This window comes from Oryzias melastigma, linkage group LG5 (assembly GCF_002922805.2).
Source record: "Oryzias melastigma strain HK-1 linkage group LG5, ASM292280v2, whole genome shotgun sequence".
Taxonomy (NCBI): Eukaryota; Metazoa; Chordata; class Actinopteri; order Beloniformes; family Adrianichthyidae; genus Oryzias; species Oryzias melastigma.
The window spans coordinates 31,133,397-31,161,043 of NC_050516.1; the positions used below are offsets into that span (position 1 = coordinate 31,133,397).

At 39.6% G+C, this 27,647-nt stretch overlaps 1 protein-coding gene and 1 long non-coding RNA gene across 2 annotated transcripts; one reads left to right on the forward strand and one right to left on the reverse strand.

The window, feature by feature from the left end:
• Positions 1 to 975: 975 nt before the first annotated feature.
• Positions 976 to 26,050, reverse strand: LOC112144763 (sodium-dependent neutral amino acid transporter SLC6A17). The gene is made up of 12 exons (XM_024269527.2): positions 25,495 to 26,050; positions 21,125 to 21,519; positions 15,770 to 15,927; positions 15,229 to 15,355; positions 12,314 to 12,495; positions 12,140 to 12,250; positions 11,824 to 12,065; positions 11,545 to 11,737; positions 9,305 to 9,497; positions 9,068 to 9,227; positions 8,832 to 8,994; positions 976 to 6,668 (listed from the first exon to the last, which is right to left on the reverse strand). The coding sequence occupies exons 2-12, from the start codon at positions 21,405 to 21,407 to the stop codon at positions 6,261 to 6,263; spliced, it is 2,220 nt and encodes a 739-aa protein (XP_024125295.1). The 5' UTR covers positions 21,408 to 21,519; positions 25,495 to 26,050; the 3' UTR covers positions 976 to 6,260.
• LOC112144764 lies at positions 12,048 to 16,102 on the forward strand. The gene is made up of 3 exons (XR_002918955.2): positions 12,048 to 12,220; positions 12,306 to 12,454; positions 15,696 to 16,102. It is a non-coding gene; the product is annotated as an uncharacterized LOC112144764 (long non-coding RNA).
• Positions 26,051 to 27,647: the final 1,597 nt, after the last annotated feature.

The window sequence follows — 27,647 nt, forward strand, 5'->3', positions numbered from 1 at the left end:
GATTTTAAAGGAGAAAAGGAGCGTTTATTAGCTAAACTCCAAATTTGCCTGAAAAACTTAAAAAGTTGAATTTTTACAAAGCAGCTAGCATAATCCTAAAATATTAGCTTACCTCCAAATTAGCCTGAAGAACTTACAAAAGTATAATTTTAACAGAACCGTTTGCATAATGCTAAAATATTAGCTAAAATCCAAATTAGCTTGAAGAACTTAAAAAAAAGTGTATTTTGGACAAAACAGTTAGCATGTTGCTAAAATATTAGCTTACCTCCCAATTAGCACGTAGAACTTAAAAAGTCTAATTTTGACAAAACAGTTAGCATGTTGCTAAAATATTAGCTAAACTCCAAATTAGCCCATAGAACTTAAAAAAAGTCTTATTTTGACGAAACAGCTAGCTTGTTGCTAAAATATTAGCTTACCTCCCAATAAGCCAGAAGAACTTAAAAAGTCTAATTTGGACAAAACAGCTAGCATGTTGCTAAAATATTAGCTTACCTCCAAATTAGCCCGTAGAACTTAAAAAGTCTAAGTTTGATAAAACAGTTAGCATAATGCTAAAATATTAGCTAAACTCCCAATTTTGGCTGAAGAACTTAAAAAGTCTAAGTTTGACAAAACAGTTAGCATATTGCTAAAATATTAGCTAATCTCCAAAATAGACGCTTGAATTCAACGTACTCTAACGTTTCAACCGTTAACATGATAATTCTAGTAGATTCTGAAGGACAAAAGTCTCGTGGAATTATCGTGTTAATGGTTGAGAAGTTTCAGTAAAACAAAGAACATGAACACTGGAGGTCGGTGTTAAAGGGTTAATACTTGCCATCAATACCACAAATGTTTAAAACATCAAAGCCTGGATGTTTGTCGTTCGTCTTATCGTCACTTTGGAGTCTGGTCCAATAATGGTTCTAATACCATTTTAGAACCGTCTGACCTCCATGTATCCAGAAATCAAACACAAAACCGTCATTTTGAGTCACAGCTTTTATTTTGGTATCAACCGGCTACATCAAAAGCTGAATCCGCTCTTCAGAGCTGCGTTGATCATCCCGTCTAATGGCTTTCCAAACAAGATAAAGCAGCAGTGTGTCCATTCTCCGTTTGGATAGGCATAACTGTCAGTGTCGTACAATCACAGGGCGGAGAAAAGACGGAGGCTTTAAAGGGACATTTCTACAGATGTCAGCTGTACTGATAGTCTCTAACCGCTGTGCTCTAAAAGAACCTGCACAGATTTACACATATTGCACCGAAAAAGAATAACATATCCCTTACATGATTAGTTTCTATAGTTCCTACTGTCTATGAGCAGAGCTGCTTCTGCACTCGCCGTAGTTATGTGGTCGTTTCAGGACAACCGTCTTGTTGTCATAGGAAAAGTGCATAAATCACATTCATATTTATGTTTTGATACATTGAACACTACAGTTGTTCTTTAAGACATAGATATAGTCCACATAAACCATCTTTTGATGGTCTGGTTTGGTTATTTACAGCAGCAGTGCCAGACTGACGACACACCAAACCTTCAGTTTGGAGCCACTCCAGACATTCAGCTTAAACATTCATTATCCTCCGTAATCCTGATGTCACAGAAAAATATTACTTTGTTTAACACAGTATTTTGTGAGACGCTTTTGTGTGTCAGCATTGATCACTTCAACAAAAACCCTGAGTTTCATAAACTGAATCCAAAATTGAATCTGTGAGTCTAACGCATTGACACTACATGACAAATGGACTTGGTGACTCCTCCCCTCTGGAGTTCCAAAACAGGAAATACCTATGTGGAACAGTTCCAAACAGCAAGAAGTCTGTTTGGCTTCCTAGAACAGGAAGTACCTGCTGGTTCCAAGAAGCCAAACAGGAAGTACCAGCTGGTTCCAGGAAGCCAAACAGGAAGTACCTACTGGTTCCAAGAAGCCAAACAGGAAGTACCTACTGGTTCCAAGAAGTCAAACAGGAAGTACCTACGGATTACATGAAGCGAAACAGGAAGTACCAGCTGGTTCCAATATGCCAAACAGGAAGCACCAGCTGTTTCCAAGAAGCCAAACAGGAAGTACCTGCTGGTTCCAAGAAATCAAACAAGAAGTACCAGATGGTTCCAAGAAATCAAACAGGAAGTACCTGCTGGTTCCAAGAAATCAAACAGGAAGTACCTGCTGGTTCCAAGAAATCAAACAAGAAGTACCTGCTGGTTCCAAGAAATCAAACAAGAAGCACCTGCTGGTTCCAAGAAATCAAACAGGAAGTACCTGCTGGTTCAAGGAAATCAAACAGGACGTACCTGCTGGTTCCAAGAAATCAAACAAGAAGTACCAGCTGGTTCCAATAAGCCAAACAGTAAGTACCTCCAGTGTCATTATTATTTTTGTAAGAATTTATTTGTCTCAAAATCCTAATTTTTCAGTCATTTTTGAGCATGTTTTTAGGATCTTACTATATTTTTATTTTCCATTTCATTGTATAAACCACAGTTGAAAATGGAACAATACTCCAATTTATCATGTGTTTTCATATTGTGATCTATTTTTATGAAAAATATTTTTTGGGGTATATTATAATCTGGTAAAAATTACCCGTCAAAAGAGTTGGTGTAACTTTTATAGCCAAAGTGGTCTAGGGTAAATAAATGTAGATGGTCTCATGTCAAACATTCAGTTTGATTGATAGATTCTGATTAGCCCGCTTTCACGTATTAGAGAAGTGGAATTCCAAGAAGCTCACTCCTGATTCATTAGTGGTTGCCATAGAAACGTTGACTCAGACAAATCACTGTCATCTGGTTTCAACATGGCGACGACCATATCAGACAAATAGCGACTGAATTGACTTAATTTCATTGGAGCCGGATGTAAACCATTTTCTATGGATGAAATCACACTCACACATTCCAATTCTCTTATACAGTCAATGTTGTGACATAACCTATTAAAATTGGTACCTTCTGGCTCCAACCAAATGAAGTCAATTTAGTTGCCATTTTTTGCATTGACTTCATTTCATTGGAGTCGGAGGTAAGGCATTTCCTATGGGTGACACTCACTCAGTCCAGTTCTCTTATACAGTCCATTGTATTCAATCACCTATAGAAAACGGTGACTTATGGCTCCAGCCACATGAAGTCAATTCAGTCGCCATTTTTTGCGTGACACCGACATTTTGGAGCCAAACCATGTCAGCAGTGATTGGTCCAAGTTGGTCTAAGTCACCGTTTCTATGGAAACCACTCTCACCAGTCAAGAGTGAGCTTGTTGGAAGGCCACACCCCTTCCACTGAAAGCATGTTACATGAAATTTGTCAAACGTTTTGAATGTTCAACGTGAGATCACTTGTTTCTTTTGAGGCACCTGACTGGTCAGTTTATAACTTATACTACAAAAAAATACCTTGAAAAAAATAGCAAGAACATGTTAAGATAAAAGTGTCAGATCAATGATGGGTTTTCGGACAAATAATGAGTGATAACGGATTATTTCTCTATGGAAGTCTATGGGATTTTGACTTCCTGTTTGGAAAGTGAAGGAGGCGAGGCCACTCAGTCCAGTTCTCATGTACAGTCAGTGGTGCAGCATTGCCTCAGAGGCTCACCTCTCCCCAGATATTTAAAAAAATATTTTCCAAATGATGCGTAAAGTTGTGTTTTGATTCTGCTCTCCCTAAAGTGTGTTGAAGAACAGAAGAATCGCTCAGACACACCTCCTTCTTAGTTTAGGATAAAACACAAGCGAGTGAATACTTTCTGACATATTGCTTGTAACTGGAAATCCAGAGAGAACAGGTGAGCGAACGTCACCTGAGATGTGACAAACACACAAAACCACTTACATCCCATCACACAACAAGAACAACACAAAACACAACACACAGTTTGTCAACAAGCGCCACATAAGAGGAAAGTACTAACCAACTCTTTATACTTGGCAAAGATAAAGCTTTTATATACATAGCCTATACATTCCTGCATATATAAAGGTATATATTAAAATAATGTGCCCCTCTGTGTCATTGCTTTGAACGTGTGCTTTGATAAAACAAGAACTTGTGTTTTTTTAAGTGAGATGGGATCCATCATGTGCCTAAAGAGCTCAACATTAAAATACACAAACTGCAGCAGATTATTTTAGTGAGTTCTAACATGCTAAAGAACATCTATTCAATTCGTGCTTTTCCATTTCTATATCTTTTGGTCCATTTTTAAAAATATTTAAATCCTTTTAAATGAGAGCAATTTTGTGCCTTTTCAGATATTAATTATAAAATGTCCATACTTTGTGCTTAAACACATTTTGTGTCACTTATTTGTTTGTGCACGGTAGTTTTGTTTTGTGCTGTTGAAGTAAAAAGTGTATTTACGCGCTTACTCCTTATAAGCAAATTGTTTTCTGTTTTTTGTGTTTCTTTCTAAAATGTAATCTAAACTTTTGCACCAGAATTCTCCAGTTTATACTTTTTTCCCTCTTTGATGAAAAAACTAAAAGTTTAGCTGCAGCTTAAACAAGGAAAAACAGACAAAAACTCCATGTTAAAAGATTGTGGTAAAGAAAATGTAAAACAGGATTTAGTTTAACTAAACAGACGCTACAACTACCGACTTTGAGTCAGAAGGAACATAAATATTCAGAGTATTCTTCAGCATCCTCCACACGAACGCTGGGTTCACACTGGACGCGAATGTGGTGCAGAGCAGAGTGCACGTGTCATATAATCTCTCCTGCAATTCACACCAGATGGCACATTTTTTTGTTTTTGCCATCATGGGTAAATTAATTACCTAAAAATATTACCCCATGTTTCTACTAAGAAGAAGCAAGTAGTAATTTAGTAGTAATGTATCTGTTGTTGAAACAAGCTAGAGAAGTGTGTGTGTGTCTATTTTTTGTGTGTGTTGTGACTTTATGTTTATTTTCATCTCATTACTTGTCCTTTTTCATCAATAAAAAGGCACACATACAAGTTAAAAACTGAGAAAAGGGAGAATTTTCAATAAGGAGGGTCTTTAAAATATTTGAAATCGAATAAAATGACATATTTAATAATTAAATGTTTGTTTTTCAGAATCCTAAACGTAGGATAAGATGTCTAATTAATCTGTTCACAGCTGTGCACATTTTCTGTGATCGTTGGTGACTGCTGAAAGTTAAGTAAATTCATTATTGTTTGATAAAAGATTTCTCCTCCTTATATAGGTATAAAAAATGCTTAAAAAAATCATAGTTCTGCTTTTATGTCTTTATTTATCCTTAAAACTCCTTTTTACAGGCTCCCAAATGTGAAAATGTAAAGAATTGTTCTACTAAAATGTAAATTGCCCCCTAGTGGTGACTTGTGGTAAGACACAAGAGGCAGGTCCCCACCAGTACCCAAGAACAAGATTTTAAAATTGTGAAAAGTTAGTGAGCATGTGTGTGTTTGGGTGCCAAAAAACCTAAAAAGAAAATGTGGGACAAAAATACGCCTAAATTTCACATAAAATGGGAAGTCCCCATGTGTGACTTTCAGTCAGGAGTCCCCACGTTACAGGAAAATACGTATGTGTGTGTGTGTTGTATATTTATTTCTTCTCTACAGTCTGTTTAGATACACAAACATGATTGCATCTGTCAATCTCTGTTTTTGATTTTGAAAAATCGGTTATATTTAGAAAATAAACCAGATTTTCTCGTGTATCTTAATGTAACTTCCTGCCAGATTGACGTGGATCGCTTGTGGCTCGAGCACAAAATAGACCAGACGCCGAAACGATCCGCGCCTGGTGTGAACCAAACCATAGGTTAACAAGGGCGCCGAATGGAAGCGGGTTCCGTTCCGCGGCGCTTCCGCGTCCAGTGTGAACCAGGAGTAATACTGTCACAGAGACGGTTTACTCACATCAGAAACAGGATCTTCTGACGCAGTAAGTGAGACGTGGCCTGTTTAGCTGTGCATAGCTTGAATGCTACTGCTGTGGAGGGCAGAGATGAAGGAATACTGCTTAAAGAATATGTTCTTTTCCGCTCTCCCACATTCATCCATTCCTGACACGAGTGCAGAGTAGAAGACGCGAGTCTCTGAGGTTCAGAGGACGGGGCAGAGGGCAGCAGGTCATCTTCTCAAACAGTGTTAACAGATCAGCTGTGAAAACCCTCGACTGCTGGTCTCCTCTCGTCCAGATGGCTTCATGGAATCTGTAATCTGCGTTAGTGGAGACTTTATGGCTGAAAAGTAAAGTGTGCTGCAGGACGGGGAGTCGGGGGAGGGGTTGGAACAGTCAAGAGTCTGACTCCGGCGTAGCGGGCGTGGGCGGAGTCGATGGCGTGGTGGGGCTGATGGCGGCATTCTGGTAGCCCGTGCCGTAACACATGTTTGGAGACAGAGAGTTGGGATCCAGAGGTTTGTTGCCCCCCGGCGTGAGGAACGGTCTGCGCGCCGCAGTGGAGGGCGGGGCCTCGCCGGGTTTGGCCCTAAGGATGGATCTGGCCTCGTCTTGCTCCTCCAGGTTGGACATGTCCTTCATCATGGTTTTACGGTAGGAGACGGCCAGCTTGTTGGAGCCGTCCGACATCAGGTTGAACTGGCGTGCGATGAAGACGACGGGGAGGGGAAGCATCGCCACGGCGATGAGAGCGAAGCACATGACCAGAGCCCAGCGGGGGTAGCTCTGGAACCGCTCCTGCGCCTACAGCACCACAACAAATCTGGATTAGAAAGACGGGAAACAACTACAACACAATTCTGTGATCATGTTTCTGTTGGTCATCATTTGGAGCCTCCCTCAGTGCGAAGTATTGCTTGTGTCATCCTCCCTGCATTACTGAGCGTTTCTACCTGGACCTGATCCTCTGTTTCTGATCCTGCTTTATCTCTGACTGTCTGCTGCCTGCCCTGACCCTCACCTGGACTCTGACAGCTCTAGTCTCTTCTTGGATGATCTCATGCTCATGATTGACCTCTGACTGTCTGACCCTGATTTAGCTTTGTGGACTTTTAGGTGTGCTTAGTTCCAGTCTGAACTAATAAACCAGCTTTCTGCCCATTTGTGACAATTATATTTCTGCCGAGATTGCTTTGAAATTGACTCTCCACGGCTCCAGATTACTCCCCAAAAACTCAGCATTTGCTGCTAAAAATGTATCTGAGCTGGTTGGCACAGACAAGGATGAAGGCCAACATAAGACAAAAAAAGATGATTCTTTAATTTTTTTTAAAGTCAAAACTTTCTTCTCAAAAATTGTCTTCATATCTTAAAATTGTAACTATTTTCTCCAAACTCTGAGTTTGATAAAAATCTATCCAAATTCACAGAATCCTTTTTAGGCTTGCAAGGCTGCTGGAGCCTATCCCAGTTTTGAAGGTGGGCTACACCCTGAACAAGACGCCAGTCTGGTTTAGGTTTACACACCTGGACGGCAAAAACTGAATCCTAAGAAGACTCTTGTTTCTTGAAAAATGTCTTTTTGACTGTCTTGTACAGAAAAAAATAATCCTATTAAGGAATGTTGTCAAAAGCAGTATTTTCTGAGATTGAAAAAAATGTGTTTTTATTTGGGCAGAAATTTTTTCTTAACTCATACAGACCCAGAACCATTTTTTAAACTATTTTTACCATGAGAGCTTCATGAAAAAGTGAAGCCAGTGAAGCTCTGACTGCTGGGTAAACATCCTGCTGTCCTGACAACAAAACAGTGTATCTGAATAACAACATGTGCTTTAAATGTGATAATTAACACTTCTGACAAGAGATCTGATCATCTGACATGTGTGCATTATGTGAGAGAAAACATAAGGTCTCATAATTTTCTGTCATGTGAGGAGTGGTTAAAAATGAGTTTACTTTTATAACATAATCTCATTAAAAAAAACTTAAATACATGAACTAAATGTAAACAACAAATCAATTATTTAAACTACAAAGGATAAAAGCTTCAGGTGAAACATTTCAACACAAAAACATTTTCATAGAACTGTAGTTTTCTGCACCATACCCGAATTGGATGTTATTAATTCTCAATTTGTATTGTGTCTTTTGAACTATTTTAATCTTTTCTGTAGACTATTGTTGTTGTTGACCTTTTGGTGAAAGGTTGATCCCATCAGGGGTCACTTTGGTGTTTTACACAGGATGCCTTTCCTGACTCCACCCACACTTGATTGTAAAATTACCGGCATGAAGCCCAAAGTGGTAACTGTTTTTGTGATATTGGGCCATATAAATAAAATTGAATTGGATTAAACTCATACACACCCTCGGGACTGATCCCAGGTTTCCTGCGTGGTAGCTCTACACCCTGGTTGTGTCCAAATCCCCCCTCTAACCCCTAAAAACGATATAGTCCGGGACTATATAGTGCTCTGGATTTTAAAGGATATTCGGACACGATGTTCTCTACTTTACTTTCGTATTTCTAAACACAGGACCAAATTTACGAAGGGAAAATCGTATCAATTTCACTGTTTATTTATGACTCTACTGTGTTCTGATGGTAAAAATGTAGATGGTTTATTCAAATATTGTATCATTACATACATTTAAACACATTTAAATACACATTTGTATATTTAAACATGTTTTTTTTTGTTTGAAATTTTGACCACAATGCATTGTGGTCTACATTTGCTAATCTAGTAAGCATTGTTGCATGCTAGTTTTTCGCAAAGACTTCTGGGAAATTCCGAGTGAAAATGGTGAACGTCCTACATAGTGATTAGGGGGGAATTCAGACACAACCCCAGCCCACTAAGCCATCCAACCACTTTACTCGAGCATTTTTATTTATTTATTCTATTCTTGGCCCTGTGCTGAGTCTATCTTCATATCTGTCCGTGTCAGTCAGTCACTGACCAGTTCTTGAACCCAGGCGTTGTATCCGGGCGGGATGATGACCATCTCGATGACCGTGGCTGAGATGAGAACAATGAGACACAGGGGGGAGACGTACTTCCACAGGTAGAAGTAGATTATAGACGGACGGAATCCCAACATGTCCTCCAGGTCTTGCATGAATCTGCAGAGGAGGAAAAAAAAAAAACAATAAAACATGAAAATAAAAGAAGAAGTCTGAAAACACGCCGGCTGACCTCTTAGTGCCGTAAACCCAGGAGACGGAGATGTTCTCCAGGATGACCACCACAGTGAGAGGCAGCCCGGCGGAGTAGTCGTCAAACATGGTGACAAAGTAGTTTCCTGAGCGCTGAACGAACAGCAGGCCACAGAGAAACGCCACGATGCAGCAGCACACTGAAACACACGAAACACGCTCTTCAGTTCACTTCAGTGCACGCAAAGACTGACGTATTTGACGGAGGAGGCGGGACCTGTGAAAAGCTCCTTCTGGACTTTGTAGGCGTCGAGGACGGGTGTTGTGATTCCAGTCATGGTGCCGATCATGCTCCCCAGACCGAGGTTGATGAGCATGAAGAAGAACATGACAGACCAGAAAGGAGAAGCTGGGAAGTGCGTCATGGCCTCTGTGAAGGCGATGAAGGCCAAGCCGGTGCCCTGGACCGCCTGTGGAGGAACATTCAGTCACTGCAGACTAGAGCTGCCACAAGACGATTATTTCAGGATTTTTTCAGATTAATCGACTAATTGGATCATGAGTAACATGGATGTAAAGCACTCGTCTTAACCATCATTCATTTTAAATTAACTAAAAATAAAGACAATAAAAATGATAGTTTATTAAACGTTCACTGAATCGTACAGCTTCTGTCCTTCATTAGTTTCTGGTATTAAAACAAGATTAAACTAGAAAAGTTGTATTACCTATGATAATGCTAGTGTGAAAGTTTTTTGTTGAAAAGTAGTTGCCAAAGATGCTGAAGCTTTTTGCTGAAAATGATGACGCAATTTACTTTAATTGCTGAAAGAATTTCCTAAAAATGAAAAAGCTGTATGCAAAATGTTAAGTTTTCTAAAACACTGGAAATGTTGTTAAAGAGGTATTAAAGAGCGCTGAAGTTGACCTAAAGTTCTGAAATAAATCGTAGTAAAATTGCTTAAAAATCCCTAATACATGCTAATTTTGCAAAAATATTTCTTGTGCTGCTTGAATATGAACTGAACTCCGAATTAGCCCAAAAAACTTTAGTAGATGTCAAATTAGCCAAAAACGCTAGCACTTGCTTGAGTACTAGCTAAACTGTAAAATAGTCTAAAATTTATCAGTAAACTAAATTAGTCAAAAACGTTAGCATGTTGCTAAAATAGAAGCTAAACACTAAATTAGCCTAAAAAAAACCAATAGATAACAAATTAGTAAAAAACGTTAGCATGTTGCTAAAATAGAAGCTAAACACTAAATTAGCCTTAAAAAAACCCATTAGATAACAAATTAGTCAAAAACGTTAGCATGTTGCTAAAATAGAAGCTAAACACTAAATTAGCCTAAAAAAACCCAATAGATAACAAATTAGTCAAAAACGTTAGCATGTTGCTAAATTACCCTGTAAAACTTCAGTAGGTAACAGATGAGCAAAAAACATTAGTAGGCTATATTGCTAAAATATTAGCCAAACATTAAATTAGCATGAAAAACTTCAGTAGATGCCAAATTATCCAAAAAGCTAGCTCGTTGCTTAAATACTAGCTAAACTCTGAAATAGCCTAAAATTCCTCAGTAAACTCAACTAGCTAAAAACGTTAGCCTGTCGCTAAAATAGAAGCTAAACTCTAAATTAGCCTAAAAAAACCCAGTAGATAACAAATTAGCCGAAAACGTTAGTATGTTTCAAAAATATTAACAAAACTAATTTTTTGAAAATCACTATAAAATATTTGAAAACATATCCCATGAATATATTTAAAAGTTTGTTGTTAATCTATTTAAAATGTTGAAATTTGAAGACTTTCTCATTCATTCACTATGGGACATATTTTTCGCAATATTTCAAAAACTATAAAGTTTATACATATCAAAACTACTATTAGTAATGTCCTGAATGAGCTGAACATTTTGATAACAAGATTGATGAAATGACTGAAAGTTTGATTGAGTTTTACATGCCGAAAAATGTACAGAAAAAAGCAGGACAATCACTTTAGTGTGAATACTTACTAAGAAATCACACAATTAAATAATGTTAGGATCTGAAACAAGGAACTATTTTTCACAAAAGATAAAGTTTTGGTCACACTGATTGAAATATTTTTAAAAAAGTGAATTTTTTTGGTGCTGAACGCTCACAGCTTTGTTTAACTTTACTACACTCTAACTAAATAAAGTAACGACTAATGGACTAATTAATTAGTTGTTAACTATTTTAAAAGTCGATTTGTCAACTAATCGACTTTTAAAATACTTGACAACTGTTTTATTAGTCAACTATCAAAATGGTCGATTAGTCGACTATTAAATTACTCATTGACAACTTTAATAGTCGATTAGTTGTCAATTAGTTGACTAATCAACAATTTAAATAGTCGAAAGCTAATTTAATAGTCAACTAATCGACTATTAAAATAGTCTGTAACTATTTTAATAGTCAATTAGTCGTTGATTCATCTGCTGCACACACACGCTGTGAGTGGTTGCCGGGGGCAACCGCAGACGGACCTTGTTCAGCTCGTCCTCCAGCAGACAAGGATATAGACCCAGCCTGGCAAAGCCGTCCTCTTTGACCGTCTTGATGACCCCGTAGATCTCGGCGTACTCGGACGTGGTCAGACGGGAGAAGTTGACGTGTGGAGGAATGAGATCGTGACTCAGCACATTCGAGTTCAGGAATCCCAGAATCTTTTCTGCGTTCCTTCAGAAATAAAAAAGTAGAATCCGAAATATCAGAAGTTGATCCCACATTTGTGCTGAATTCAGTTTGAAGGTGAGGTAACTTACTCCGAGACGCACTTCTCGTTCATGATGTTGGCTTTGAAGCCCAGCACGGCGAACACCACCAGCGTGGCGAGGATGGAGGTGAAGAAGTTGATGAAGGAGACGAGCACGGCGTCAAAGTGACAGTTGTTGTCGATCTTGTTGTAGCTGGAGAAGGCGATCACTCCTCCGAAGCCCAGACCCAGAGCGAAGAAGACCTGCGTGGCCGCTTCCCGCCACACCTGCGGCTCCAGCATCTTCTCCAGCTGAGCCGGGCAGAGACGTGGACAGTCACGACCACATGCGGTGATGGAACATTCGGCATCGGGATCGGTCTAACCTTTGGAGTGAACATGTGAGCGATCCCATCGACCGATCCTTTCAGCATCAGACCTCTGACCAGGAAGCAGAACAGAACCAGGTAGGGGAACAGGGAGCTGAAGTACATCACCTGAGGAAGGAGAAGACGTGACCCAGGAGAAGACAGGATTCACTTTTATTTCCAGAACGGCACCTTTCCAGAGGAGGCTATCCCTTTAATGACGGCGAGGCAGACGATAATCCAGGCCACCAGCAGGGACAGGGTCATCTTCACGTTCAGCCCGCCGCTCTCTGCGATGGTGCTGGTGGTGTTCAGAGTCTGGCGGTACCAGAAGTAGGTCGTAGCCGAGCTTTTTTCACACTCCGGCTCTACGACTTAAACCAGAAGGAGAAAATTGGAGCTTCACTGGGTTGATCAGAACTCTGGATGACAGAAAGACGTGATTGGATGATAATGACAGAGAAAACGAGGGCTGCAGCTGAAACGCTGGATTCTCTGGTGCTCCTGTGTGATCCCAACAAGGTCATCTGTGCATTTGGTATGCAGAGGATGGAGCTCCACTTTCCAGAAACACATCTGTTTTGGTGAACACTCGTCCTTGGAGAAAAAATAATTGCAGGTTCTCCTCTGCTGCTGCTCTGAAAGGCCTTAAATGTTGCAGGAAATCTGCCTCTGCTCAATCAAAGGAACAAATGATTGTCTAATAACATGTTCAGAGGTTGTTTGGTTGTCATGGCGATCGGGTCCGTCATAATTAATGCACATTAATGCTGTTGTCCCTCATTTGTTGGCCGTCCTCGCGCCAGCAACCTGAACTTTGCTGAGTCATGCTTGTGTTGTTATTTAGAAGATGTTGCATTGTGATTGCCACTAATCGAATGAACTCCAGAGGGTTAGAATCTGGAATTTGTCCAAGAAGTGGGAAGAAAATAATGACTCTTTGTACTTCTTAAGCATGAGGGATTACTCGTGTGAATGTTTTGTAAGCATTTCTCTTTATTATTATTATTATTCCTCATTTATTCTTCTGTACGTTTTATGATTCGGATAGACTCAATCACACTTTCAGCCTTTTTTTGCTATCTTGGTATCCTATCGTTCAGCTCATTCAAGACACTTTTGGTATTTATACATTTTATGGTTTAAAAGTTTTTACGCAATTTAAGCGATTCTTCAGCCCCATTAAAAATGAATATAAAATGTTTTAAGTCATTTATGGAATTAAAAACATTCAGCATGTTCAGGTCATTCATGCTTCTACTTTTACTGACTTACTTTTTGAAATTTTTCGCAATTATTTAAATTTCACGCAATTATTGAACCTTTACGCTAATTTTGTTTTATTTTTCACTTATTTTTTCAAATATTTGTGCAGTTTGGTATCAAAGCATTTAGCATGTTAAGGACATTATTGCTACTGAGGTTTTAAAGGCTAATTTTGAGTTTGGCTAATATTTTGGCAACATGCTAACGCTGTTGGCTAATTTGGCATCGGGGTATTATGGAGTTAAGCTAGTATTTTAATATTATGCTAACGTTGTTTGCTAATTTGGCATCAGGGTATTATGGAGTTAAGTTAGTATTTTAGTATTATGCTAACGTTTTTGGCTAACTTGGCATCGGGGTACTATGGAGTTAAGCTAGTATTTTAGCATTGTACTAACTTTTTTAGGTAATTTGGCATCTACTAAGGTTTTTCAGGCTAATTCTGGTTTAAGCTAACATTTTGGCAACGGTGGAATCTACTGAGGTTTTTTGGAATAATTTGAAGTTAAGCTAATATTTTAGAAATGTTACTTTTTTTTCATGAAACTCTTAGAATTCTTTGTGCACTTTCTGCAAATTATTCAAGTTTTGTGTCAAAACGTTCAACACGTTCATGACTTAGTTCAGCAGTTAAAATAAGTGACTTTAGCATCTTCAGTGTCTTAAGTGACCTATTCACCAAAAGCGTTCACACTAGCATTATCGCAGGTAGTTCTAGTTATCATTAGTCATTTATTTTTCTGTACGCTTCTGATTCGTAAAAATTCTTTCACACTTTCAGCAATTTCTGCAATCTTGGTATCATAGCGTTCAGCTCGTTCAGGACATTCATGCTTGTACTTTTGGTATTTTTACATTTTATGGTTTTTAAGATTTTGCGCAATTTATATGATTTTTCAGCCCCATTGAAAATTAATAGGATTTTTTTTTTCAATTTCTGCAATTTCTGGAATTAAAACATTCATCGTATTCAGGACATTAATGCTTGTAGTATTAAATATGCATTTTTTTTTATTTTACACATTTTTTGAAATTTTACACCAATTTTTTTCATGTAATTCTTTTAATCTTCGTGGACTTTCTGCAAATTATTCGAGTTTTTGATTTAAGCTAGTATTTTAGCAATGTGCTAGCTATCTTGGCTATTATGGCATTTACTAAGGTTTTTTCAGATAATTCTGAGTTTTGCTAGTGTTTTAGAGATTTTTGCTATAATTTTCACAAAATTCTTCCAGTTCTTTTTGCACTTTGAACCCTAAACAAATTTGGTAACAAGACATGTCTGTTATTACTTTTGGTATTTATACATAATACTTACTTTTTGAAGTTTTTCACAATTTTCGCAATTTTTCAAGAAATTTTTCAAGCTCTTGTGCACTTTCTGTAAATTATGAAAGTTTGGCATTAAAACGTTCTGCACTTTTTCTGCCCACTTTTAAACCTTATGGTTCCCATCTGGCCTTGTTGGCTTGGAATGAACGTCTTTGTTTTCCTCGTCTGAGCTGGAATCTGATCAAAGCTGTATGGCTGGATACCTGCAGAATTGCTCTCCATTTCTGTTGCACCGATAGTGTTAGGTTGGGAATGTGAGGAGCTGTAAGCTAGAGGGAGAGAGTGTTAAAAGAAGTAGGGTCGGGGTTAATCTGCAGCATCGTTCCCAGCCACAACTCAAAGGTGAATTTGCAATGATTTCCTGCCGCTCTGCAGAAACTATATCCTAGAAAACAACACAAGTTTATAGATTTTCTCTAAAAACAGGATAATCATAATTAAAAGACAAATGGGAACATTTGAAAATAGATGGTTTGAGTGTAAAGTTCTCTTCTTCTAAAGTCACTCACTGGCCAGAGTCCCGTTCTTCCTGATGGGACAGTCGCTCCATGGTAGAGGGTACTGGAAGGACTGGAAAAAGTAGAAGATGCTCCAGCCGATGATCACATTATAGTAGAGACCCACAAATCCACACACCTAGACGGAAAAGGCAAACGTAAAGGTTCAGGACAGTGAAGGACCAGAGTTACTCTCAGGATTCCGATTGTTGCAGGATCTGCATCCTAACAAGGCGTTCGAGCTGTCAGTCGTAGCAGCAGTGAGGACATTCAGATACTAAATAAGGTTGAAGAAAGCATGAATTATTAAAGTGCTCTCTTCTCAGCAGAGGCCTTTTATGAGGTATTTATAGCTGCTTCTGGGCTTGCAGCCCTGAAGAAAAGGCTCTGTTGCTCGGGTCATAATGAAAGGCATGCTCATGCATTCTGATGAACGAAGGGATTCCACTTTTATGAATCTCAAATTTGTCTTGTCTGAGAGTGCAGGATTGGAGCGCTCTCCATGAGGACCTCCATGTTTAAACCCCAACATGCAGCTGGAGCTTCTCCTCACCATCAGACTCGACATTCCTATCCCTCCCAGACGAGGACAGACATAGTTCCACACGCCGATGCTCCCACGCCGGATCTTCTGACCCACCGCCAGCTCCAAGAAGAAGAGCGGGATGCCGATGATGATGAGGAGGATGAAGTATGGAACCAAGTAGGCCCCTAAAAAACAAGATAAAACATCAATTTTTTTAAAATTCCTTCACATTAGGACAAGTTTTACTCAAGTTCTTATTCTTCTTTCTTTTTCTGCCATTGGGGGAAAATTTGACCCCATCACAAACACAAAACCTCCCTAAGATTTGCACTTACCTAATACTCGATGAAAAAAAAAAAAGACATGGGATCACAGAAGGCAATACCATCAAAAATGGGGCACCGAGCTAAACTTCAAAGTCCTCTAATGAAACTGAAACACACGTCAGGGATATTCAAAAGAAGAGGATTATGGGACATTATTACGGCCGCTTTGTGTCAAAGTGTGAATAAAATGGGACAATATGGGAAAAGAAATCTTTTGCTTGACAAAGTAAGTCTGCAACTGAAATTTTGTTGACCTTTGACCTCGGGAAGAGGCTGCCATCTTTGATTTTCCTGAAAAAAAATTTGTTTTGCTCTGTTTTTAATTGTTTCTCAGTCACATCAGTTTCAAGCTCTTCAAGATCCACAGCTGTCTTCATTTCAGTCGATTATCCTCAGTCTATTTAAGTGTCTTCCTTGTCATCTGTTCTGTTCTGTCACTGTTTTGGTTTATTTTATTAAATGTTATACATTTCTGCCAGCAAGCCCGGTCACCTGAGTTTGGGTCCTCCAAAAACACTTCCTGATAGAATGACCTGACCACCTTGGATTACCCTCCTGCCAATGGTTTTGTTTTTGGGCATCTGGGATCCGCCCTTTTGGGGAGGGGTACTGTGAGGATTATGGACTTTGGTTTGGTTTTTGATAATGTTACAAAATTAAACTCCTCCTAGGGATTTCAATCTGTCACCTCCAACTCCTCAAGCATTATTAATAGATTTTTTTCACTGTTTTGGGTTCTTGTCATATGTTTCAGTATATTTTATTAAATAATTTGACTCTCTGCCACCAAGCTCGGTCTCCTGCGTTTACGTCCTCCAACAACACTTCTTGACAGAATGACCTGACCATAACGGACCCGGCAGGGGAATTTTTGTCCACGCTAAGTCACGCCACGTCGGATAAGATTTCCTGATGGGGATTGTTGGGGCCATCCTTCCTGCTCCTGTGGAGGGTCACTGGGGCAACTCCTTCTTGCTCTTTTTCCCTAAGGATGGTCACCGCTCATTCCCTTTGGCTGTATTGCCTGTTCCAGAGGAGGCTCCCAGGACTGCTCTTCTGTTCCTGAAAAGGGGTTCTAATACCACTCACATCCGTCTGGCTACAAGAACCATAAATGTTTTTTTTATGGACTTATTTTGTTTTGTTTCTCCATGTCCCTTCCTGCTAAGTGTTTTGTTTTTGGGCATCTGGGATCCACCCTTTTGGGGAGGGGTACTGTGAAGATTATAGACTTTGGTTTAGATTTGTCAGTTATGTTACAAAATTAAACTCCTCTTAGGGATTTCAATCTATAGCCTCCTATCTCCTCGAGCATCATTGAGAAGCTACTTCGGGGAGAAATGTTGTTTTTTAATGTAAATAGGTTTTTACAGGGGCAAACTTGTAGTAGTGTTCCCCATTTTTTTACCCGCAATATTGTGAAAATTTAATGCAGACTCAAGCTCAACTAAACAATATGGCATATGATATGACTATTTTAGGAATGTGGGCCAGGTTAACAAAAAAAAAAACAAAAAAACCCTCTGTTCCTAAGGAAATCCAAAATATTAGTTTTGCATATAAAATGGTGGCTATGTTGATAAAACAGACAGAAAAGCTGCAATTTTTAAAAAATAAAAACGTTTTTCATTAATTTTTCACCTGTAGCTCCATAATGCCGCTTATGGCTTTAACCCTTTAACACCCGAGGCGTCACCAGTGTCACTTAAACACAAAACCTTTAACATACAATAACCTTATTAGACGTAATTCCAGAAAATTCTGATTCTCACGAGACTTTTCTCCTTCAGAATCTATTGATTGTGCGAACAATTTTTTAAAAATTACAGTTAATCAAGGGACGAAAACACTGGAGCCCCGGTGTTAAAGGGTTAATTCCATGTTGTATTACATCAAGAATGCAGGAAAAAAAACTTGTGCGGTCCTTTTCTAATCACACTGCAATAAAGGAGACTTTTTCATTAAAAACACTCGCCTGAAAACCTCCTTCATCAAAGTTATAGCCCATTAAATCATGCATAATACCTCATGCTGCTGCACACTTGAAATTGTTTCCTAATTAGATTTTTAACCATTTACAGTTTAAATGAGAAATATTGACCTTTAATTGGAATATTCCTTTTGTTGTAGTCTCTTGAGTCCAGTTTATTTTGGAGAAATGTGCACATGAGAGAGTTCAGTCCTCACAGTGTGTGTGGACGGTGACTCATCATCAGGAAAACGGGGCTGTTAAGACGTCAAAAGCAGGAGTCTCATCCACTCAGACGCATCACGTCGGGCGAAAGGTAATGAGGCGCAGAGATGATTGGCTAAACCAAGTAAGCTGAACCAGGGAGGCAGTTAAACGCTGCCAACTCCCTTAAATCATCCCTAAGGAACCTTGATTCACAATAAAGAGGGGACGGCTCAAACAGCAGAGATGATAAATGACATTTGGAGCAAAGCAAGAAGACAAAAGAGGACGGTCCAAAAATGAAAGCTAATGAGTGAAATAAAGCAGGTGGGGGTGTGATCACCTGCAGACAGCACGTCTTTAATGTGTGTAATTGGCTGCCAGACAGCAAATTGCACTCTGACAAATGGCTGCATGCCAGGTCACTTAACCTACAAGACTGGGAATGGAGTAAATCCTGCCAACAAGCAATAAATGCCACGTCTGCTGGGTAAATAACGGGACAGGGAGCTAAAACTGACAGATTGTTGGTGGAGTACATCAGGATGAAGCCTCCATTTTTCCTTAGGACTGAGATTCCAATTAGATGCGTCCCGGCAGCATCAGCTTCTCTGCGCTGAGAGTATCAGCTACCTGTAGTAATCAATACTGCAGCTATATTTAGACTTTTCTACACAGGCCAGCCGCTCTCCGGACAAGCTATGAACTCACTGAAGGGGCGAGTAGTTTTAGATGGTTGATGGCCACTAAAGTGAAGAGCTAAAACTGTTCTTCGCTCCAACAAACAAACGGAAAGCTTTGACTTGTGCGTGTGCGCTAGTGCTAACACAAACCATTATTTTAATAGTCGACTAATCTTAGATCATTTGTTCTGATTAGTTGACGAATCAGGTCAAACTAGATGTAAAGCACACATCTTAACCATCATTAGCTTTAAACTTCAGAACTAAAAATGAGATGTATAGCATTACCTGTGATAATACTAGTGTGAATGCTGTAAGCTGAATTTGGCAGATGCTAGTGCAGATAGCTGAAGATACTGAAAATTGATAGCCGAAAACACTGACTGATAGCCAGCGAAAATATTAATTCAATGCCAAATTAGCCCAAAAAAATGATAAAAAGCCTAAATTAGCAAAAACAGCTAGCATGTAGCTGAGATATTAGCTAAACTCCGAATTAGCCTAAAATAATGAAAAAAAAATCTAAAATTTGCGAAAATTGCTAGCATGCAGTTGAAATAGATAAACTACAGTTTTCCTAAAAATTTGAAAAAAATCCTAAATTAGCCAAAATAGCTAGCATGTAGCTAAAATATTAGCTAAACTCCAAAATAGCCTAAAAAACGTAATAGATGCCAAAATAGTCCAAATATCTAGCAGAATAACTTTCAACTTTTCTACACACTGACTTCATATAAAGTTACGACTAATCGACTATTAAACTAGTCGTCGATTATTTTAATACTCGACTAATCATGGCGGCCCTGGTGTACACGGACATTTACAACCTTTGATTAGAAATACAAATACAAGTTCTTGAACTAATTTGGCTTCTATTCATGATCAAATTGTTGATATTTTATATGTTTCCTCATCTGACTGCATGAAATCCCAACAGAACAGGATCTAAACATATTCTGTAAAAAATAAAAGTCGTAAAGAGGCTGTGAAGTGAGGATCGTTTTCATGATTTACGTTTTAGAAAATCAGAATTGATCATAATTGGGTTTGTTTAAGACTGGTGTCAATCTCATTTTGGTCCACATTCAACCTAAAGATTTTGTAACATAATAGCAACATAACCTTTGATCAACTTCTTATCTGTAGCTTTGCTTTTGTTTTGTTTGTTCCTCAGTTGGAAAAAAATACCTCAAACAACCAAGTAGCCAAATGCGACGGCGATGCATCTGCTCCAACTCCTCCAAAAGTTCAATCAAATAATTCAGAATCATTTCGAGTTAAAAGCTTCACAAGACGCTCAACCCACCGTTGCTAGGCTACAGGAAATTAGCCAACGTAACGGCGGGAATTATCCAAACAAGGCTAGACTTGGATCACTAGGAAGGATTTGACAATAGATTAAAAGATGATTGAAGTACGTTTTTAAGGAGGCACAAAAGCTACAACAATTCTATAGAAAAACAGAAAAATAATGAAAAAAGAAATTTTTTGGAAATGTTTGAGCAGAATTGCAGCGACTATTAAAGGAGAACTAGAATGGTTGCTCATCTGTCGCATTTCTCGTCATAATTTCTCTTTAATCTGATTCTTTTGCTCTTCTATTCTTTGTTACAGCCCCAATGGACTGGACACGGTGAGAATAAAAGGAACACAGTTTAATAAATAAACAAAACTCTGTCCTGAAAGACAGAACCAATTAAATAATTCGTGTGCTGGTTCGAAGAAAAAGACAAACCAAAAAGGAATTAGAACCTTGACCAAACATAAAACAAGTCAGAGAGACGGGGAGCTGCTGACCGTCGCAGTGAGCAGCTCAATGCTAGAGGCTGCTTCACCAAAACTAGCAAAACAAAAACAAACTCAGAGTACTGAAGTCAACCTCAAACTAAAATAACAAAAGCTGGCAGTCTAAGACTGCTGAGGATAAAGAGGGGAAAAGAGAACAAAACAAACAAACCCACAAACCGAGACTACCAAGATCAAACCCAAAACTAAAATAACAAAACCCAGCAGTGAACAAAACAACTAAAACTAAAACCAGTCAGCTCCCCCAGCTGCTCCGCTCAATGTCCGCCTTCATGAGGCCTCATCTGACACTGGCCACCAAAAATGACCCCATAAATGAGTAAACATGTAGGTGATGAGTGTGTCACGGCTCTCAGCCTCGTGTTTTTACCCCCCTCCCCCCTCGCCAGCTCACCTCCGCCGTTCTTTTGGCACAGGTACGGGAAACGCCACACGTTCCCCAGCCCCACGGAGAAGCCCACCTGGGCCAGGATGTACTGCAGCTTGCTGTTCCAGGCGGGCCGGCCATCGTTCTCGGGCGCCTCGATCTGCGGGACCCTCTTCTCTGAGGCCGCCCCCACGTTCAGGGAGCTGCTCTTGTAGTCGAACGGCTCCTCATTTGCGAGCAGGTCGGCCACCGACTCGGTGACGTGCTCGTGGCTCTGCTCGCGCTGTGTCACCTTGCTGTTTTTCGGCATCGGGGAGGCTGAGGGTGGGGAGGGGGTGGGAGTGGAAAGAGGAGAGAAGACTGCAGCGGTACGGGCGTTGATTCTGGGGGGAACAGCTGGACCTCAGCTCCTGGATTCAGATCTGCATCAGGACGACAGAAAGGTCCATCGGTAAACTACAGTCTGCTGCCCTGAAACAATAAAGAAGTCTCTTATTTCTGTCCAGAACACTCAACCACACGCTGACTTCATCAGTCCTTTAGGCTTCTGATGATCATGTGGTTTGAGTCTCCAGATCACAAAGACGGGAAAACATTCGTTACTCTAGTCCAGGGGTCTGCAACCCGCTTATCCCTCCACTCTGGTTAAGATAAAATCCTTTTAAAAAGTAACTTTAAAAGGAAAAGTAAATTAACTTAAACTTTCTTCAACTCGTTCACAGTTGAAGGACGATGAATGAGGATCCTCAACGGTAGCCGTGATTCTCCATTAATATTTGTAGTTAATCAGCGTCAAACTGACACATTTGGACTTCATTTTTAACCTTAATTTATCACAGAAAATCAATTTACTGTCAGTAACAACCAGAATTAAAGCTACATTAAGTTATAACCCACTGGAATATAAAGCAGATGTTCTATTTTTGAACAAATTCAAGGATTTAAATTGGTTTTAATACATGGTAGGGGTAACTTCATTAGCTCTGATTTAGTTTTTGTTGGGTATATTTATGAACTTGTGGCTGAAATGGACCAGAAATAGTTAAATATACCGTTTTTTTGTTTTAAATCACTGACTTACACTACCTACTGTATATGCTGCATTGACGTTATCCTCTGGCAGAGGTGTCCAACTCAATCAAACAAGGGGCCAAACAGGATAAACATTAATTAAACACTCTAAAACTAAAATTTTTAAACTTTAAAACCGTAACTTTTTAACATAATTATGAACTAGATATATAGCATTACCGGCTATAATGCTAGAGTGAATACTGTAGATGAATTTGGCCCCTGAAGATGCTAGTGCTGATAGCTGAAGATGCTGAAATTGATAGCTGAAAAAGTTGAAGCTGATAGCCAGAAAAAATATTAGCTAAATGCCAAATTAGCCTAAAAAACGTAAAGAAAATGTAGGTTAGCCAAAACAGCTAGCATGTAGCTGAAATATTAGCTAAACTCCAAAACAGCCTAAAAAACTGAAAAAGCCTAAATTAGCCAAAACAGCTAGCGCATAAATATTAGCTAAACTTTTTTTTAAAAGCTAAATTGGCGTAAACAGGTAGCATGAAGTTGAGAAATTGCTAAACTTCTAAATATCCTAAAAACTGAAAAAAAGTCAAAACACTTAGCATGTACCTGAAATAATTGCTAAACTCCAAAACAGCCTTAAAAAAACTGGAAAATCCTAAATTAGTCGAAACACTTAGCGTGTAAATATTAGCTAAACTCCAAAATAGACAAAGAAATCTTAGTAAATGTCAAAATAGTTCAAAGGGCTAGCAGAATGCCAATTTTATAAGACTTTAAAACTGTAACTTTTTAAAGTAATTATGAATAATAAAAAGGAGGGAATATTATTCCAGAATAAATCAATTTAAACCTTAAATAATTTTCAATATTTTACTCTCCATAAAAATATTGTTGTCAAAATTATACAAGTTAGAACTGAGTGCAAGATAACAATAACATTAATAACAATAAAATATAATGACCTTGAGGGCCGGATCCGGCCCCCGGGCCTTGATTTTGTCATATTGTATAGGATGTATTTTATTTTGAAAGGAAGTCATGCAAAAGTTGTAAACTATTTTATATATTTTTTTAAAAAATCGACTTTCTCGTCATGTTTCTGTTTTATTTATGCCATAAAACACAATAGTTTATTTAAAAGTATCGTGTCAGTAGAAAAACATAAACATAAATCAGAATCTTATTTTCCTAAATGGTGATTGAAGACTTTGTGGCTCCTGCTGGGTTTTGGTTGAAATCGACCCGCGTGGCTCTATAAGTGTTGAGTTCTGCTCTAATAGGTTAACTTCACCCATCTTCTCTCTGCTATGGAATAATTTTAGACAAAAAATAGTCCTAATCCTGTAAATTGCTCTACTTAATTTCCCGCTCTCCAGAGCTTAACTTTAGCTATGTTTTTATATAAATCCCCTAATCCCTGAAGCCTCGGCAGCATCCATCCTGACCCCTCTTTTAGTTGTTGGTACATCCCAAACATTAATGGAGGGAAGTGATGCTTTAAAGTTAGGTTCTCCGGACTCCATCATGAGAGCGCCGACGTTTGAGCTGCTGTGTCAGCAGTGATGCTCAGCAGCTTTACATCAGAGCACAAACGCTCCAGAGAAACAGTAAATGTTTGGATTGATGCTTAAAATGCTTCCAAGTTTAGCTCATGATGCAATAATCCATGAGCAGCCATTTACAAGTCTTCATAATCCGGCGTGTTGCAGTGAAACCCTGCCCGCCTTCTCATTCAATCCAACTTTGGGACGCAGGAAACATCAATCTACAGTTGCATCATCCCGTCAGTGCTGGTCGTCCAGCCGTTAATCCCACAGGAAAAACATCCCACAGCAGCTGACATGCGTCACTCAACACTTTCATTCTGTAAATACTCAAAAATCAGCTTCGTCTTCATCCGAGATGCTCTCTTTTCTGTTTTAAATAAAGTTTGAACAATTTGAATCATCAAATCACGTATTTTTTTATTCAAAAATAAACACTGATTCACTCATGTTTACAATGTTTTAAATGTAATATTTCATAATTCATTCATAAATGTATTTTGGGTAGTTTTAAAAATAGCCCAAAAAAGGTTTTGGATGAAAATGGAATCAATGAATTGATATTTTGCTGAATGTTTTGTATTGTTAAGGTGTGTTACGCCCTGTTGTTACTGCTGGACCTTTTTCCATCCAGTCCTTCTGCTCACCTGGCAGGTGTGGCCAAGGTGCCTTAATTGGCTCCTGTTGGCTATTTAAGACAGAGGAGGTCAAACCAACGCAGGCAGGGAGCAGAGCAGCTGGGTTTTAAGTTGGTGTGGTTTGTTCTCTTTTACTCTATTTTTCCTCAGCAGTCTTAGACTGCTGGGTTTTGTTATTTTAGTTTAGGGTTGGACCTTGGTAGTCTTAGACTGCTGGGTTTTGTTATTTTAGTTTAGGGTTAGCAGGGAGCTGCTGACTCCGGTCGACATGGCTGGGTCAGCAGTCTCCCTGACTTATTGTATGTTTGGCCAAGGTTCCAATTCCCTTAGTTTTGGCTTTTTGTTTGAACAAGCACACTAATTGTTTTTGCTTTTCAGGTCAGCGTTTTTTTTTTTTTTTTCCATTTCCTTATTTAATAAACTGTGTTCTTTTTTCTCACCAGTGTCCAGTTTTTGTTGTGGTCCCAATTTTGGCTTTCCCCCTTGACTTGAACCAGGTCTGCCCATCGGGGCTGTGACAGGGTGGTTAGAGGGTGCAGTGAAACCTGACTTTTATTCACAAATGAAGCTGTCAGAGTCAGAAGAGCTTCAGGAGAATTGAAACTAAGTAAGTCTTTGACCAAATGGAAAAGAATAAATCCATTGTTCCACATTTGAATTCATCAAAATCAATTTAAGACTTTTTGTTCCTGTTTTATCCATTTCTCCTCAGTCAAAACCTTGAGGAACATCAAATCTAACAGAACTCTTCATCACAAACTCTGCAGCTTCAGGAGTCAGTTTAGATGTTATGACTTCTTTAGATAAATAACCAGCATTGTATGCATAGTTCTGATAGTAAAATGTTAAAGGGTTCAAACAAATTTGGAATCAAAAGTCATAAATGATCTTCAATGTGAGTGTGCACATGCGCACAAATCTGCTGGATCTGGACCACCTGACTCGACCGCTGCTGGGATGCTCTGCCTCGTTTTAACTCCTCCTGCGACTTTTGTTCATTCAAGGTCACGCACGCGCCTGATTAACTTCTAAAACCTCCATGGATAAGGAAAAAACAGATTTACCGATCCGAATCCAACTTGTCTGTCTGTGTAAATATGAGAAACGATTTTTAACTAAACTCTCGGAATTCATTTTTCCCGTCATAGTGAGAGGATCAGGATGTTGGACACATTTCTCTTACCTTTACGCAGCTTTCAGAATCCTCCGGGTTCTGCAGAAACCCGGACACGCAGGTGTGATGCTCTGGATGTGTCCACGGAGAAGGATGTGAGCGCGCGCTCACGGGACAGCGGCAAGAGGACGACGCGTCATCACAACAATTGTCATGCGGGGCGGAGAGTCCAGAGCGCAGCCGTGACGCACGGAGGGCTGCTCATGATGATCCACCACCACGAGAGAGGGATGCTCTCCTCTCCCGCCCCGCGAGAGGCTCGGAGCTGCCGCGTGAAGAGAGACGTTTGGGGGGAAAGTGTTCACACTGGGAGGCGTTGGTCAAGGTTATCCACTCCTACCGGAGGACGTGGATCTGTGACGTAGCCCAGCTCAGATACTACTTATTGAAAGAAAATACAAGAAATCAAAAAGAAAAGTTCACTTTAGGGAGAGTTTTGGCTAAAAATAGTTAAAGCTGCAACACCTTTTCATATTTATTTGCCACCATTGAGTGTCGATTCTTACAAAAAGATAATGTAGAAACACTGAAGTGGTAAATACAGACACAAATATAGAATATCATGGGAAAGTGTTTTCATTTCCATTATTAATTTCAAAAAATGAAACTCACAGAATATAGACTCCCAGCCGGCAAGGCCAGGTGGGCCCCATGTGGTTTAAAGGTGAACAGAAATGTGGGCCTGAATGGTTTTGTCCGCAGTTTTAGTGGTGACTCCACCTGTGTTTGCTCCTATTGGCTCAAGTGGGAACTCAGTGGGTAGTTTACTACAACGGAGCTCGGTACAGCAAAGATGCTAGCTCGATACAACGAAGTTCACTTGCTCTCTGTGGAGGAGCTCGCTAGCATGCTGCAGTGGAGCTCGTGAGCATGAAACAACAGATTTTGCAACAGCGGAGCTTGCTAGCTGAATAGAGCCGAGCTCGCTAACTCAATACAACAGACTTCACTCGCTCTCTGTGGAGGAGCTCACTATCATGCTACAGTGGAGCTCGCTAGCATACAACAGTGGAGTTTGCTAGCATGCTACAGCAGAGCTTGCTAGCATACTACAAAGGAACTCGCTAGCACGCTACAAAGGAACTCGCTAGCATGCTACAGTGGAGCTCGCCATCATACTATTGCGGAGCTCGCTAGCTCAATTGAGCAGAGCTTGCTAGCTTGCTACAGCAGAGCTCACTAACTTGCTACACTGGAGCTCGCTAGCATGCTACAGTGGAGCTTGCTAGTTTGCTACAGTGGAGATAACTAGCAGACAACGCTGTCCACTGGGCAGCTGACTAGCGTAACGAGCCAGCCCACAGAAACTGCGGACAAACCAAATTGAGGCCCACATTTAAACCATTTAGGACCCACTTGGCCTTGTTGACTGGGTTAAGGGATCGCTGTTTTAATTGATTTCAAATGTTTATTTTTATATAAATTGATGTTCCAGCTCATAAAACCTACAAAAACAGGATTTCAGAAAGTGAGAAAACTGGAAAAATCTGCCCCAATGTTTAAAACTGCGTTTCCCCAACTCATCTTCTATAAAACTTAGAGCACAGGCTCCTCCGATGTCATTAAACTGGTTCAGTTTGGTTCAACATCGGGAAAACGTCTATCCGCCATTGATCCCCTCCGTAGTCTGGATAAGACACTGAAGTTCATCGCTGCTGTTCACAGAATGCTGTGTCCAAGCAGATCAACAGAACGTCTCGTGGAAGGACAAAATGTGTCAGGAGAAGATCCACCAGCAAAACAGATAACCAGGTTATCAAAAAGATTGAAGAACCCGCAGACATCCGGAAAGAGTGGAACGAGGTGGAGGATCAGCTTCGAAAACCTCCACATTCAGAGGCATTCAGGAGATGGACTAGAACTGTCGGGTCAAGACACTTCTGGGCCTGAACCACCGCAGGAAATGGAGAAGAAGGACTGGACTGTTGTTCTTTTCATTTGGGAATCCCCGTCAAAGAGTTTGGAGAAAACAAAGCTCGAACTGCTGGAGGTCAAGAGCGAAATTGGTCATGATTTGGGCTCCAATGTCCAGTTCTGGTGCTGGTAAATTCTGTTTTCTTTCTTCAATCTAGCAGAATGTTCTAGATCAGGAATGTCAAACTCAATCCTACTGGGGACCAGAATCTAAAACACACCTTAGGTCGAACAAGCTAAACATTTAT

Bases quoted from the DNA above. Each gene is read 5' to 3' on its own strand.
- LOC112144763 (XM_024269527.2), bottom strand. From the start codon at position 21,407: ATGCCGAAAAACAGCAAGGTGACACAGCGCGAGCAGAGCCACGAGCAC. The intron at 15,928-21,124 runs GTGAGCTGGCGA...CTTGTTTTTTAG, and splicing joins GTGCCAAAAGAACGGCGGAG to GGGCCTACTTGGTTCCATAC. The intron at 15,356-15,769 runs GTGAGGAGAAGC...TTTTCCGTCTAG, and splicing joins TAGGAATGTCGAGTCTGATG to GTGTGTGGATTTGTGGGTCT.